This window comes from Pinus tabuliformis, chromosome 6 (genome assembly GCF_031772625.1).
Source record: "Pinus tabuliformis cultivar Carrire ecotype Pingquan chromosome 6, CPIR1, whole genome shotgun sequence".
Classification (NCBI taxonomy): domain Eukaryota; kingdom Viridiplantae; phylum Streptophyta; class Pinopsida; order Pinales; family Pinaceae; genus Pinus; species Pinus tabuliformis.
The window spans coordinates 1,409,590,607-1,409,607,209 of NC_142292.1; the positions used below are offsets into that span (position 1 = coordinate 1,409,590,607).

Consider the following 16,603-nt stretch of genomic DNA (forward strand, 5'->3'; position numbering starts at 1 on the left):
ATGATTGTAATATTTCTCAGTTGTGACAATTGGCAGCTTTGGGTTTTGTATATCAGCAGCAGTGACAGTCTATTGTGCAGTGGTCAATTGATGTGACAGCATTGACATCCAGGGTTTGATGTGCAGTACGTGCAGTGGGTTGATTCGGCATTGTGATTGAGCAGAAGTAGGTTTGGTGAATAGTGTTTGAAATATGATTGTACAGTGGTCAGTTTGAGCAGTGACACTGCTATGACTTGACGTGATATACATACCAAGCAAAGCAGGAAAATCTTCATTACAATTCTCTTATATTGATTCAGAACACAGGGGTATCCAGTCTGAAAATTGTGAAATGTGGTCCACTAGCTCTTCAGGGTGGCTAGGTGATGCAAGGCAGGTGATTGGAGTCACTTTCAGGTTGGAGCCAGAGAACACCTCAGGGTGGCAAGGTGGTGGCTAGGGCAGGTTGGAGCGTCCATCTAGTTGCAGCTGGTACACGAGGTATTGAAGCATCTGTCAGGTTGGAACCTGAGAACTAGGGCATTGGAGCGTTCTCCCAGTTGCAATTGGTAAATAGGGTGTTGAAGCATTCTACAAGTTGAAGCCTGTAAATCAGGTGGTTGAAGTCTCTTTTGGTTGGAGCTAAAAACTTGATGTAATTATTCTTTTTGAAGAAGAAGACAAATATTAAAAAGCGTTCGGTGGTTTTTGACCCGCTGGGGGTTTTCCACCTAACAATCTTTGTGTCTACTATCTTGATTATTGTGCATTGTTGAATGGTGTTGTTTACTATGTATGTTGATGAAATGTTAAAGATAATTAATGCTCTGAAAGATTAAAAATACTAATTGATGAGAAATATTGATTCACCCCCACTCTCAGTGTTTCCAACACTAAAGGGAGTCTTCCCTGTGAGAGTCACTAAGGCTTAATCAAAAGGGAAAAAGGTGATATCAATGGTAGGCGTAGTGAAACATATTTTTGGAGAAAATTTCGAGTTATTTGTAACATGAAAAGAGAAAAAACATAATAGAGGGATATGTAGATCAATGTCAATATCCTTCTAGAGCTATGTAGTCAAAAGGAAACAAAACTGCAAGATGAGATCAAGGAGAAAACCCTCTTAAGTATGTTATTCAGTGCCTATGAATTAGGGCAAGAGGTTAGAATCCAATAGCTAAATTAACCCCTCAACTAATCAAGGAAAAATCATGAAATCATTCCCTACTAGAAGAGACCCCCCCATGGGGAAAACCTTCAACCACAAGACAACTATGACAAGTAATAGAGCATGGCCTAGCAAGAAGTATTAAAACTCACCCCAAACTAACAAAGGAGAGCATGTGAGAAGAGCCTTTAGACGTATTCCTTCCAAGTGACAAGTTTAGATTAAAATGGATCAACCTTAATATCCTCATGGTAGTGTTGAGCAATCACAATAATGCCTTTAATAATATAGAAGAAATAACCAAGAAAAAAACAGCTTCTAAATCAAAAACATCCACCACAGGTAAGCCCACAACAACAAAAAATGCTTCATATAGATATTTACATTAAGCTCCAAGGAGAGGAGTGTTGTTACAATCTAACCATGAGTACAAATAAGTAAGCTCTCCTCCATTTTTGGAGTGAAATCTAACTTCCTTTACAATAAAATATCATTATTTTGTTTAATAAATTAATTCCTTAGATCTAGCCTAAGAAAAGTAAATCTAACTCCTAAAATCAGGTAATCTAACACATCATAAAAATAAAGCTGTCAAGCCACACGTACAATTATTTGATGAGAAAATGCACCAAAAGGGAGTCAATCCTCCCCAACAGAAGATAAAATGGTCCAAGTTGCCACACCAAGCCTCTAAAGGCTCCTTGAATGGTGCAATTGGTCAACGGTTCTCCATGAAAAATGGTGGTCCAATGGTGAAGTGATCTTTGAGCCAAAAATCTTCAACATTTCCTTGGCAAGCTTGTGATCCAAGACTCCAATTACATCAAGAAATGGTTCATTGTTCAAGCAATGGCCTCAAGGAAAGTGAGAGAAGCAACCTTAAAAAAGTGATGAGGTGTCCATGTAAAGAAGCCTTTAATAATCATCACCTCTAGTGTGATAACCTCATGATAAGAAAGGGGAAGCCCCAAGTCAAAAATTTGTCCTTGATTTGTACTTGATTCAAACAAAGCGGACGAGTTCCCAACACATCTCCAAGGTTCCAACTTTGTTGTAGATGGTCAAAGGTTCTTGAAAGAAAAGGGCCTAATGCTGACCCAAGTCAAAGATACCCGACAACCTTCCTAAGTTTTATGCAACAACTTAAAGAAAGGGATACAATATTCGAATAATGAGACGAAACTATGAAAAAAAGCTCCATATATTATGTCAAACAATGCTCCAAAACCCTCACATAGTGTCTCAAACGAAATCCCATGGTTATGCCTTGGGTCAAAGGCTCAAAGCACTCCATAAGCATGGAATATGCTCTTATAAGCCAAAATTTGGGTCCTTAAACCCCCATCCAGCCAAGTGACGTCTAAATATAATGCCAGCAATCCTCGTTCTAATCTCACTTACCCTTCAATCAATGCATCAAGGAAAATCCACATTATCAACACATCTCAAGAGAATGCCACCTCATCCTAGTCACCCATCCAAGTCATCAACATACCTTGCCGCTCTCATGACTGAAGGTCACCCTTCAAACCATGTGAAAATCAGCCCATAAATGACCAATGAGGACAGCATTCCAAAAATCTCCACGTGGTATGCATAGGAGGTGTCTAAGTGTCCATACACAGCACGGCCTTCAAACCATGTGAAAATCAGCTTATAAATGAGCAATGAGGACAGCACTCCAACAATTTCCATGTGGCATGCATAGGAGGTGTCCAAGTGTTGATAAACAGCACGAAAACTCCCCTGGCCAGTGTGACAAATGCCCCTATATACATGGAGTGCCTCAGACAACATAAACTGCCTTCGGAAATGTAAAAGTACCCAAAAATCAGAATGCAACCAGATCAAAATGGTGGGTATGCCATGTTACAAACTGCCCTGTTTATAAAAATTATGCTATAGATACCCCTGCTAAAAGAGGAGTAACCGGTCCCATATCTAATATTTGTAGAGAACCATGGCCCTGAAAATTGTCCCAAAGTTCAGCTTGGATGAGATATCCTAGAAATGGTTAGGGAAACACTATCTCTCAAGAAGGGGAAAGGAACACAGAATGGTTGTTGATTTCTGGTAGCATCAGATGTGCTCTAAGACTCAAAATTTGCAGGGAAGTTTGGACACATGCATTCTCCAAAACCCAGAAATCGTTTTAGGAAATTCCACCTAGAGACAGTTTTATTAAAATCATTAATTATTTTTAATGGAGGCCTAAGTCTAAACTTAGGGAAATAAAATAATTAAAGGGTATTAATCTAAACTGTGGGTGAAACTTCTAGAAGAAGACGGAGATCAAGTCCAAATTATCTGAGTCATTGATTAGGATCTAATATGGGTCGTTGGTTCTCGACTGGAGGATTATAAGAAGGACATCAATGGGCAGTTGGAGAACACACATCGAGTAGAGATCAGAAGATCAAATTTTTGAAGCAGAGCAACTGTCAGAGAGAGATTCAAAGTGATCTTTTGCAGTGAGGGGTAGGGATAGTATTCGAAAGGAAATTTTCCTAGTCGGAGAGTACAAGGCAGTGAGGGCAGGATGACGTCTAGAGAGGTTGACGCTGGCCCACGCAATGTTGATGTTGTGGCAGCACAGAGCCTAGAGGGAGATCCAATTCCTACTAAGGAAATCGAGTTTCAGAAGCCGGGAGCCCGGGTGTGAGACCAGGAGGCAGAAATTTGAAGTTTCCAGCAAGCAAAGGGTCTTAAGGAGGAGCAGCACAGTCCCCAGCAGAGGTGACGCAGAGAGTGCATGGGATTGACGCAACTTTGCGCAGAGGTTGACGCAGAATGGACGCAGAGGCTCTTCTCTAGGGAGATCAGTGTTGTATTCTTCTAGTGACAGGGTGAGAACATCTCACTACTTTTTTTGTCCAATTTCTCTCTGCATCGAATAGCCAGTTGGGCATCCAACGAATTGTACTCAGAAATTACTACTGCACTATAACAAAACACTCAGCTGCTACATCGGTTTTCCCGCATTAGGTTTTTCCAAGGACATTTGTCCAAAAATAACTATGTAGAAGTGTTGTGTATTTCCTTCTTGTTTAGTTTCTTATTTCCACATTTTATTTAAATGGTGAAGCTGCTGTGTATTAGTTTCGGTGTTTACTGTAGAAAACAGTAAAAAAATTGTTCAAGTAATTAACAAATAGGAGAAACGTAATCAGTTGCTGCAGTAAAAATTTGGGACTTCCAAATTTTCAACATGGTATCAGAGCTGCAGGTGAAACAAGAGAACAATACCAGAAGAGCCTAGTGTTGAAAGAAGAAGGGAAGTTGAAGTGCTGCATAGGCAGCAAATCCAATCCTAGAGGGATTGTGCAGTTCAGGCCAAGAGGGCAAGATTTTCGCGGTAAACCTCTCTCTAAGTGAGTTGGCAGAGAGGTAGGATTTCCATATCGAGATTTGCAACAGCAGAGGGAGCAGCGCAGCAAAAGTTTCAGCAAAAAGGGGTTCCTGGTGTGACGCAGTTTTCTGCATGCAGTTGCTAGGCAAAAAGGCGTCAGAAGAAAGGAGAGACACTTGAGGGAATTTCTTCCTCAGAGAATTCCTAGCTAGGGAATTCGAATTCTCATTTGTTGAGCAGCAACAGGAGAGAGGAGATCATTCGACTTTTTCGACTGGCAAAGATGGCAGCCAGTGGATTGAGAGATCAAGATCGATTGGATGTGCATCCACTTATGTGATCTGGAAGGCAAGGATGTCGTGCCTTCTGGATGAGCATTTTCTCAAGATCTACCTCGACAGCGTGGTAGCTGACCCCGGGGATCCAGATCTGCTGAAGAAGTACAAGGGAGAAATGGCGAAGACCAAGAGAATGATCCTCGACGGAGTGAAGGATGATGAAGTCTATCACATTGCTGGCAGAGACACTGCCAAGGAGATGTGGGATGCTTTGTCGACGCTATATCAGGGATCTTCCGAGTAACGGAAGATGTACTTGGAGCAAAGGATGAGATCTATGCAGATGTAAAAGGGGGAACGCATTGATCCGTTCCTTACTACGCTTCCGAGATGAGCTGGCAATTGTGGGGTCAACACCTCAAGGTTCCAAGATGGTAAGACTAGCCCTGAATTCAGTTTCTGAGGAGTGGCAAGTTTTTGTCCAGAGCATCCTGGGCAAGGCGACTTTGCCAGACTGGGATGGAATGTGGGCAGCTCTTAAGCAAGAGGAGATGAGAGGAGACTTGGTCAAGTGTAAACTTGACATAAGCAATAGCAGTGGGTCGAAGCCCAAGGAGGAGGAAGCGAATGTAGCCCTTGCATCCAAGGGGCAGCAGGAGCAATGGAAGAAGAAGAAAGATGTTTCGAAGATCAAATACTTCAGGTGTGGTGAATTCGGTCACTATGCTCCATAGTGTCCTCTTAGGAAGAAGGACAAGGATGAGAAGCATGATTCGAAGGTTACATCCATGAAGATCGAGGAGGAGGAGTTCACCATGACAACCCAGTCATCTCCAAGAGGGAGATGGGGAGATCTAGAGTTGTAGTTCGAAAGGATTGCAATTGGGCAGGATCCTTGAGGACCCCACCTCTCGGATCAATACCTTGCTATGGGAGCCCAGATCAGTAGTAGCAGGATGGACCGGGTCAATTGATGCAAATAAGTGTCAGAGTGACAATTGCAGTGGCTAGGAGCGTCAAAGACTGAGCAGCACAAAGCTAGAGTTGGCAACAAGACAGTTGGCACAGAGCAGAGGTCGGCAGCAGCGCAGAGGCTTTAGAGGGTCAGTGTAGAGACAAGCAGCAATCAAAACTCCAGCAACGAGATGCATCATACTGAACACTAGTTCAGTAATTTTGGATGTTTTTCCATTCTTGATGCAATAGCAACAGCAGTTGGAGAAGGATGAAGTGCAGATGCAGTGTTGGCAATGGCAAGGCCAGCAACAACACAGATGCAGAATTTGAAATGGAGTTGCAGTATGGATGCAACGTTAGCAGTGGCAATGTCAGCAGCAGTACAGATGCAGCATTTGCGCAGTAGTTGGTGGGCAGAGATGTCAAACATCAGCAACGCAGAGGGAGATGTTACAAAGAAGGGTGATGCTTCAGCAGGTTGCATTACTAAAGCACATTCCACGCTAAGAGGGAGTGTTGATTTCTGGTAGCATCGGAGGTGCTCTAAGCCTCAAAATTTGCAAGGAGGCTTGGACATATGCATTCTCCAATACCCAGGAATTGTTTTGGAAAATTCCACCCAGAGACAATTTTATTAAAATAATTAATTTTTTTTAAAGGAGGCCTAAGTCTAAACTTAGGGAATTAAAATTTTTGAAGGGTATTAATCTAAACTATGGGTGAAACATCTAGAAGAAGACGGAAATCGAGTCCAAATGATCTGAGCCATTGATTAGGGTCTAATCTGGGTCATTGGTTCTCAACTGGAGAACACACATCGAGTAGAGATCAGAAGATCAAATTTCTGAAGCAAAGCAGCTGTCGAAGAGAGATTTGAAGTGATCTTTTGCAGTGAGGGGCAAGGATAGTATCCAAAGGGAAATTTTCCTAATCGGAGAGTACAAGGCAGAGAGGGAAGAACGACATCCAGAGAGGTTGACGTTGGCCCACGCAGCGCTGATGCAGTGGCAGCGCAGAGCAGAGAGAGAGATCAAATTCCTGCTAAGGAAATCGAGTTTCAGAAGACGGGAGTTGAGGTGTGAGACCGGGAGGCAGAAATTCAAAGTTTCCAGCCAGTGGAGGGTCTGAAGGAGGAGCAGTGCAGTCCCGAGCAGAGGTAACGCAGAGACTGCGTGGGGTTGATGTAGTTCTGTGTAGAGGATGACGCAGAAGGGACGTAGAGGCTCTTTATGTTCAAATTGGCGGGCCAAATTCCATGTGGGTCATCTTATATATGGCAGATGATATTTTTCTTGGATCCCTCTCTAGAGAGGTGTAGGATTGATCTGAAGATCATCCGATTTCGATAAGTATTCATGGAGTTGTGAATTTATTTGTGTTATAAGACAATTCGTCAAGGTCGGCTAGCAACCAAATAACCCCCACATGTGCTCAATGTTTTAGTATAAAAGGAGATGAATTGAGAGTCATTTCACACACACTTCACTCCTGATTTCTCTCCACTTGTTTTGGGTTTTTAGTGGAAGATAAATCTAAGAGAGGAAGCCCTAAACGCAGTCCTAAGAAGGATGCCTTAGCCGCAGTCCTAAGGAGGATGATCTAGCTCTCAACGCCGTTATGGAGGAGATATCTAAATGTTGTCCTAAAGGGGTCATGACACCTAGCCGCAGTCAAGGAGGACCTATCTACGTTGCTACCTAAGGAAGACTCGCACACTACCCCTAGTCGTAGTCAAGGAGGGTTAGGTGCCCTAGGTAATGAGGGATGTTACACAGCTATCCCATACATTGTCCTAAGGAGATTCTGGTACAGCGTGATGTAAATGAGATTCAAGAGGCCAAGCTGTGGATGTTTTGAGGTATGTTCTCTCTTGTAACAGGCCGAGTTAAGGAAGCTTGCTGTTGTAACTTGGTCGCAGCTAAGGCAGCGTTCCAGCGAGGAAAAGAAGGCAGCGTGGAGCCTTCTAGGATCAATTTTGAGGGTTGGTTACTACAACAAGAAGGTCGAGTGTGTTCAGGGCTAAACGCAAGTCTGTTGGGCAGCAAACAAGGTAAGGAACTATGTTTTGAAGAGGGTTGTAGGTGATAGCTAGGAGTGTGGTAGGCCGCAGGCCTAACCACTTCAAAATAGGGACAACATGGAAGTGTTTGCGGCTGTACAGTGCCCAGAACAGCAGCATGTGTGGAGAGAAGCCTTACTTACCTAGGCCGCAGAAATTAAGGGTTGGTTTGAGTATGATGTGTGGCCCATAAAAGCTAAAGCAAGGCTGTGTGGTAGGCCGCAGGCCATGCCATCACAGTAAGGGATAGCGTGGAGACTAAGGGCTACCTAGATGATTGTTTGAGGGTTGTAGAAACAACCTGAAGTGCCCTAACCAGTCTATATCTCAACAGCGACAATGGCATGGTGCATTGGAACAGCAAGGCTACAATGGGACAGCAACAATAGCACGGTGCTGCAAACACAATAGGACAGCAAGCTATGACATGGTATAGTAATGTCACAATGGGCCAACATGGCAAGCATGGTGCTACAAGCACATTGGGACAGCCTGGCAAGCATGGTGTAGCAAGCATATGTGATAGCAGTGGCAAGCATGGTGCTGCAAGCACATGGGACATGCAATATGGCAACATGGTTTAGCATGCCACATGGGACAGCAGTGTGGCAACATGGTACAGCAATGGCACATGTGTGCAGCATGGTGCAGCATGGTGAGGTGCAACATGATGATGAGGAGCAGCACAATGATAGGTGTAGCATGGTGATGGAGTCAACTGGGAAAATCAGTTGAAGGAGCTTGTCTTCAACTGAGTTCAGCTACCTCATGTATCATCTACTTAGACATGATCTATGCTATTACTTAGATAAGTCAAAGTGTTGACTTCTGTTATATATGTACTATCTCTCTCTCTCTCTATTGAACTATTGAAAAACATATAAGAAGAATTGATCAAGGCTTTCCCCACATTGGGGTTTGTCCCTGGCTAGCACAACATCTTGTGTCCTCTTGTCTTGGCTTGTCTTCTGCGATCTATGTTTATGTTCTATCTGCAATTTACTTTAATGCTGATGTGATTGCTAATCTAGAAAAGATATTGAGCTAACTGTGAAAATTGAAATAAACTGCTCTAAGCATAGAACATAACTAAAATTAACACTTCTCCAGCGAGATCAGTGCCAGATTCTTCCAGTGACAGGGTGAGAGCATCTCACTACTTGTTTTGTCCAGTTTCCCTCGGTATCAGATAGCCAGTTGGGCATCCAACGAATTGTACTCAGAAATTACTACTACAATAATAAAACCCTCAGCTGCTGCACCAATTTTCCCACATTGGGTTTTTCTAGGGACATTTTTCCAAAAATAATTGTGTAGATGTGTTGTGTATTTCCTTCTTGTTCAATTTCTTGTTTCCGCATATTATTTAAATGGTGAAGGCTGCAGTGTGTTAGTTTCGGTGTTTAATGTAGAAAACAGTGAATAATTTGTTCAAGTAATTAACAAATAGGAGAAAAGTAATCATTTGCTGCAGTAGAAATTTGGGACTTCCAAATTTTCACAATGGCCCATATTAGATGAATACACAACCCAACGTCTGTCCTCTCTTGCAAAGCCATTCTACTAATATTATTATTTAACTTCAAAGTCTCCATGACTTTAGGACCCCAACTTAACCATAAGATATTTGCAGCTTAAAATTCATGGATTCTATCTTTTGTTATGATATAGCAATGCAGTTTAAACAAAAACACTCAAATTTAACCTTGACATACTAGTGGAACCCTGTTTTCAAATCATTTTCACAAAGCACTTTCCCTTGTTCCCCCTTCATCTTCATTCCACATGGTTTTCCTTAGACTCAAAACAAATGCAAATATAAATAAAAGGCAAATTTCTAGACTAATCTTTTATTTCAATACCTGCAAACTATCATCTCCCCCTTTTGTATTTGCGCCAAATGCTATTGAACGAAAATATCCTTTTACAGCTTCAACAACATACTGACTGGTGAGAGCAGGAAGGCCTCTATGGATGTAATGGGACATCACTGCAGTGTTAAACAATGCCCACTTGTGCCATGCTTTTGACCATTCACCAGCAATTTCCGTGGCCTTTTGAAATGCAACAAGAATATCTGAAAACATCCATATAATGAAAATACAATAGTAAGATATCCCAATTACAAGTTTAACTGCCTCAGAATAAGTACATATGTAAGGCTTCAAACTGTTACAAGAACGTTAATGAATAGCAGCACCAGGTATTGAGTCTTCATCCAGTCCAGGGTTTAGTGCCCACTGCCACATTCCAAGTTTTTTATATATTCGAGCAAGGAGAGAAACTCCAGAACTTGAAGGGCTAACAGAGCTTGATGTTGCAATGGGATACAAATACATAGATCCCAAAGAATGTGCATCTTCAGCAAGCTCAACAGACAAATCCTTCAAGAAAGAAATAGAAAGAATAACTTATTAGCAACATCCTAGATCAACAAAATACAGAATGTCCAAGGAAATATTTATGCAATTCCAATCCAGGCATTCCAATTGAAATAATGGGAAACTTTGTGTACTTGCAACCGATGGAATGCTTCCTTCCGTTTAGTATCTTCTCCAAGAGACCACTGATACTTTAAATATGCAAAAATAACTTGAGGCAGAGCTGAGAATCTTGTATTTGGAGGAGCCAATTCTGGATCATACTGCAAGATTTTTGCTAAGAAAGTCAGCCAAATCATTCCAAAAATTTTAAGATTATGAAGCAAGTGATGACTGAAAAGGACTTTACCTGCAACAGTTTGATCAAGGTGGAATGACCTTGACTAATACGACCACTTTTCCGGCAGAGAGAAGCAAATTTCAACCATGTGTCTATGTCCTCTGTCGGTGGAAGAACTAATGCACGAACAGCTAGTAATGCTTGCCAAACCTGCAAGAAGAGTTCCCAGAATAAAAAATAGTGACCAGACAAGGTAAGAAATTAAACAGACCCCCTAAACTTCGAAATAATATCAACCTCAACATTTCGTTTGGTTCCTTGTATCCGATCAATCCACATTTTGCGGATCAATGCCCGCCGTCCTTCTGTAGCAGTATTGCCGGTGGGCATTGTGCAATAATCAATGACCTGTAATGGACATCAAAAATCAACAAATAAGTTAAAACACGAAGAAAAACTAGAGTATAAAATTGTCCCAAATCTTACCCTTCAAGGTTTACGTGTATATTGAAAATATATGTGGAAGTCAATAACAATAAAAACTGAAACCCATGCCGATAAAAACAAAGAAAAGGCACCTCTTCCAACTCTGCCAACTGCTGTACACGAACCATGTTATTATAAGCACGATCATAGCTCTCAAGTACCTAAAATAAAATTAAGCTCAAAAAGTTTAGAATTGTATTCCAAAATTACGATAAGGCTCAAATTAGCATTCAGCATATTATACGCAACTAAAAGTGCCATGCTGAAGATATAAGAAATAAAATAAATTGATATCAAATTTCCAATTCAACAACTAAATAAGGCACAGAAATGAGGAACATAGCAAACACCCAAAATATAGTTTAGAGATTCTTATTATCCACATCATCTGCAGAAAATAAGTTTCACTTTTATTGCCATCAAAGACAGCATATAATGTGGTATTACCTCCCATCCTCAAAATTAAAATCCTCTGAGGAGATATGTTTCAGAGCATGATAATCTTCAGAGGAATTAGCTAATATTTTTGTGATAACCACTTGAATGGAAAGAGTAAGAAAAATATAAATGCATACAAATGTACAATGTAGAGGAAAAAATGATGAAGTTCACTATATTTAGTACATATGGATATTAATTCAATTTAAATTGGTGTAAAAGCAGCAGGGATCCAGAAAAGAAAAAAATCGTAAAATTTGGGAAAATATCGGTAAAAATCAACAAACATTAAGCAAAATTTAAAAAAAATACAGAACTATTACCTTTTCAATTTTTCTAACATCTAAAGCAACAACATCAAATAAACACATTGCCACATAAATATTAAAATAGAAATAGTATATAAGATGTATAAGATGTCTTGCGCTATGCACACATCAACATTGAATCATCTCTTAAATCCCTAGTACAGACGTCCTCTAGAAGTAGGAGGTAGACTCTGACGTCCTCTATCAGTGCCCATGCTACTGCTTAAGTCCAACTCAATCTATCCGAGTATCTAAATATGGTGGTGTCACCTCCTCCTCTCTCTCTTGCAACCCCCTTCGGTGCCTCCGCATCCTCCTCCACCTCTTTATCCCCTGCTGCTTCCTCTAGTGCCTCCACCTCTAACCAATCAAGGACCAATTTCATGACTACTCTCTCTAAGATGGCGTCCACATCATGTGTTTCCATAATTGGAGATTGTACATGACATTAAGGTGTTGGCAGTCCAACCTATATGAGGATCTTATATTATAAAGTAATTGGAGGGTGATGGGGCTTAAAATAATAAATAATAATTTATAATGAATTGTGTTGTCGCACAGATTGTCACGACAACGCTCAGACCGGGGGTTGTCACCCTGATCCCCAATCTCTCCGTTTAAGCCTGTCTCCCGCGGCTAAGGGGGGTAGACCCTACAGGAAAATGGGTGACCAACTGTCAACCAGTTAGTTTGGGAGACACGAAGCACTAAATTGATTTTGTGAAGTTAAAAGACCAGTGCCTTAAGAGATTGATATTTAAACGATTACTTGTTAGATGATATAGAAATATAAACCATGAACAGCAATCATTTGTCATCAAATAACTTTAGAACAGTGCAAGATGTCAGTTAAAACCACAAAGTTCTTATAATGACCAAATCTCAATAACGATATCCAGCAATTAAAAATTTTGATCAATGCTTTAAACAACCACGCAATTATGAATCATTAACCAGATATCATATGCAGCTAATCTTTAAGATGATCATTCATGTGCAGACTTGTCTAAAATGATAAACATTCATTCCACATCAATAAATTTGAATCTCAGCAGGAAAAATAAAATGCGACGAGCTGAGACTAAATCTGGCAAATTTTCAATTTTTTTTTTTTTATGATTTTAAAATTTATATTTTTTATGGATTTAAATAGAATAAAATCTAAAAAAAAAAAAAAAATGAAACGATTTAAAATATAAATAAAATTTAATCTATTTAACTTAAAAAAAGAATTTAATTCCTAAATTAAAATCTAATGCTAACATCTATTCTAAATCTAAAGAAAAACTAAAATTTAAATATACCTAAATCGAATCCTAAAAAGAAACCCTTTCAAATGCTAAACTACAATCTACACAAATAAATATCATAACATCAAATTTAAAACAATAAATCTACTAAAATGTTGAACACTGATATCAAAATGAAGACGTAAGCCTAGACGAATACTTAAGACTCACTCACGCTGAAATGATAAATCGATACGCAGACATTACAAAGGAAATACCTGACCCGAGAGTGAAGATGGCGGACAGCTTACAATTGCAGTCATTGCCTGGTGAAACTAAAGCTTCCACGCAAAGTACCCACCGCTGGTTCACTTGAAAGCCTTTCACGCTGGACGCAGTGACAGGTAGACAGAGTGAACGCGTTTTCCTTTGTCCAGCCAATGCACCGATGCATGAAATGATTGCCCAGACAACTTTAACACATGATTTGCAGCCTCAGATCAGAAGTGCGTGAGGCGTACAAAACGCAAAGAGATGATAAAAGAGTGAGTCGTTCGTTGATGGCCCGTATTCTTACTGCAGGTTGAAGTTTCCAACAGTCACGTAATCCCTCATTGCTCATGCCCATATTGAAACACCAATACCTGATCACGTTGAAACCAGAAAATAGCTGTATGTAGGAGTCTGAGGTACCAACAATGATAGGAAAGTGTTTCCGAGAGATGATTGAATCAATAATAGGCGTGTCACAGAAATCCGATGATGTGAAGTTGACTTTGGAACTGACTGTACCAAGAAGATGATGAATTGCTCCCAGATTTGCACGCAGATATATTTATGTTGCTAATTTTATTTGCGTGACTGCTTGCGGGGTTGAATCAGGACGGCGGGATTTTGCTTGATGGCAGAAGAACAGCGATAAATGGTCTGGCCACGAATGGGAAATGCATGAAGCAGATACGGAGCGGACAGATGCAGGCAGAAGGGGGACGTGGGTAGCTTAGGAAGTTGCAGATCTGAAATCAACTGATATCTGGAACCCTTGGATAGCTGAGACAGAGATCCTGCAAAAAATAAATTATCCTCCAGATCTTATCTCAGGCCTGTAACCTGTAAATAGAAAACAAAACTCGGCAGATATATGCAAAGATAAAAACCCTTCAAAAATAATCTAAAATCGCAAAAATTACAGCTCTAGGATAGCTAGATTTGTCAGTTACATCATACAAAAATTTAAAACTTGAAATTTGCTGTGAAAATACTTAGAAAAATCTCTCATGCAAACCAGGGAAGTAAATTTAAATGATTAACCCAGGGTAAAAATTAGCTAGGCTCTGCAAGGAAGAGCCTGTGGGAGTTGGCTGGTTCAGCCTAAAACTTCGCCAAACGCCCACCAATCTTCTTCAGTAAGGGTTTTCTGCACAGCTTAAATCAACCATCAATAAAGAGAGAAAAAATGATGCTAGATCTCAAAAAGCAATGGAGATACCTGCCATTACTTCAGAAACCCTAACACCATTCAAACCCTAGCAGGTGAACAAGATACCTGTGTTCACAATACTCTAAAATACGCTGTTATTAATGGTTGAAAAATAAAATATACAGAAAATAAAACATCTCACAGCACTTCCAGAGAGTAACACCAGCAAGATTTGAACCCCAAAGTCTTCTTTTATTAACCAGAAAACAGATTACAAGAGAGCTTCTTCAGCACAAGACTCACAGATCGGATGATCTCAAATGACCCCTGGCACCCTATTTAAAGGAAATTATCCCAACGGCTAGTTCGAGTGATCCATGTCGAAATGATCTCGACCGTCGATGAGGATCAAGACATCTCTTAATCTCATCCGTCGAATTTGATAATTCATTAAAAAATGAAATTTTGCATGTATTTACTCAAAATATTATTATTTTATTATTTTTTAGGGTTTTTGCTTTATTTTATAATTTTTTTTTTTTATTTTTTTTTTATTATTATTTTTTTATTTTTTTATTTATTATTCTATTTTTCAGTTATTTATTTATTTATTTTTTAATTTTTTAATTTTTTAAATGGATCCTCGAACTTAGCCTTTGGAAAAATCACCTAGGACCTAGGACTTAGGACTCATGAGGGGATTTAAAACATTTTCCAACCCTCAAGACACTTTACATCATGACTTTTACAACTTTACATCTTAAGGGGAAAAACCCATTTAACATAGACCCTCATAAACCACCCAATTCTGCGACACAACTATAATCTAGCAGATTAATTAACACACTAGGATTCTCCTAAACTTCTAGTGACAAAATCCATCCCGGCTTTGGGGTTAGGCTGAAGGAAAACTCTGCCGATCATGGATCGGTGAGACGAAAAACCTTCCGGGACGTAGATTATCACTTAGAAAATTAGGTCCACCTAGGCAATTTACAGACATGACTCATATCTGCTATGATTATTTACAATTTATACATGCAGACTGGGTTTACAACATAAATTGATCAAGCTGTTGATGACTGGAGGATGGCACGATCATGTCGATCAAGCGCTACCCCTTTTTGCAAAGAAACAGGGGGTGTACTGCTATGGGCAGTTGACCGGTAGTGGTCAACAAATTGAAAATTTAGTTTAAAAATCTTTAACATGGTGTGCTTCTTGATGTAATTTTTTTCAAAATATAATCCAGTTGTGCTCGCATTCGAAGGAGCTACAAGTTTGGTTGAGCACCCGAATGGCACGTTTTTGGATATTGGGTACTCCTGCACCATAGCTTTTCCACCAAGAATCTACAACAAATAAGAGAAACATATGAAAAAAACATCGAAAGTTGAAAGTTGAAAGTTGAAACATCAAACAAAGTATGAAGAGACAATGAAATTTGGAAAAAAAACAAAATTTCTTGATATTTTGGTCTTCCTATCTTAGATAGCCATGTCAAAGCCAAATGTTCCACCTACCATCCTATATAGCTCCATTTCTTTAGAAATTTCCACATGTTGTTGTGGAGATTGCAACATCCGCTAAGTGAGGAATCCATCCATCACGTCAACATCAAATTTAAAACCACACAAGTACAAAAATGCAAGGTTGATGTAGATCACTACAAAATAAATGGGGATGATGGAGTATACCATTCACTTGCTTGTCAATCACTCTACATATCAATAGCAGTTTCTCAAACCCATCCTCCCCCTTATCCTCATAATAGGTACAAATGGCTTCTTTGGCCCTATTCAAGGTCCCATACAAGTAGCCCATTGTGGGATTGCCTCCATCAACCAACCAAAAATCCTTTACCAAAAGTTCAGTAACAACACACCTCCTTCACTCCCACCCAAAAGCTCTTATAATATGAAACTATATTGCATATGGCATCTTCCTCTTATTTACAACTAAAATATAAAACACACTTCTCTTAAAGAAACATTCTCTTCACATCCTGCATAGAAGTCAGGAGAAACTAAAGATATACAAAAATACCGGTAAACCATGTAATGTCAAAATGCACCAACTCCTTGTTATTGGTGAATCTTCTCATCAAGCTAAGCAAAAATACATGATTATATATGAATTTTGTTATGCTCTTGGATGATTCAACAATATCCCTAATATAAGGAATTTTTCCTATATCCTCTAACATCAAATCAATATAATGTACAGCACCAGGTGTTCAAAACAAGGTAAGATACCTCTCCATAAGCA

At 39.8% G+C, this 16,603-nt stretch overlaps 1 protein-coding gene across 15 annotated transcripts in view; it reads right to left on the reverse strand.

Annotated features, from left to right (window-relative positions):
- Positions 1-16,603, reverse strand: part of LOC149263928 (serine/threonine-protein kinase TOR-like) — a 489,849-nt gene that overhangs the window by 194,389 nt on the left and 278,857 nt on the right. For all 15 annotated transcript variants that reach the window (XM_089426946.1, XM_089426940.1, XM_089426951.1 and 12 more), the window contains exons 36-41: positions 11,033-11,101; positions 10,752-10,862; positions 10,524-10,664; positions 10,309-10,437; positions 9,994-10,177; positions 9,656-9,870 (exon numbers count right to left, since the gene is read on the reverse strand). In XM_089426946.1, coding sequence (XP_089283072.1) covers positions 9,656-9,870; positions 9,994-10,177; positions 10,309-10,437; positions 10,524-10,664; positions 10,752-10,862; positions 11,033-11,101 — 849 coding nt within the window. The remainder of the gene's footprint in view (positions 1-9,655; positions 9,871-9,993; positions 10,178-10,308; positions 10,438-10,523; positions 10,665-10,751; positions 10,863-11,032; positions 11,102-16,603) is intronic.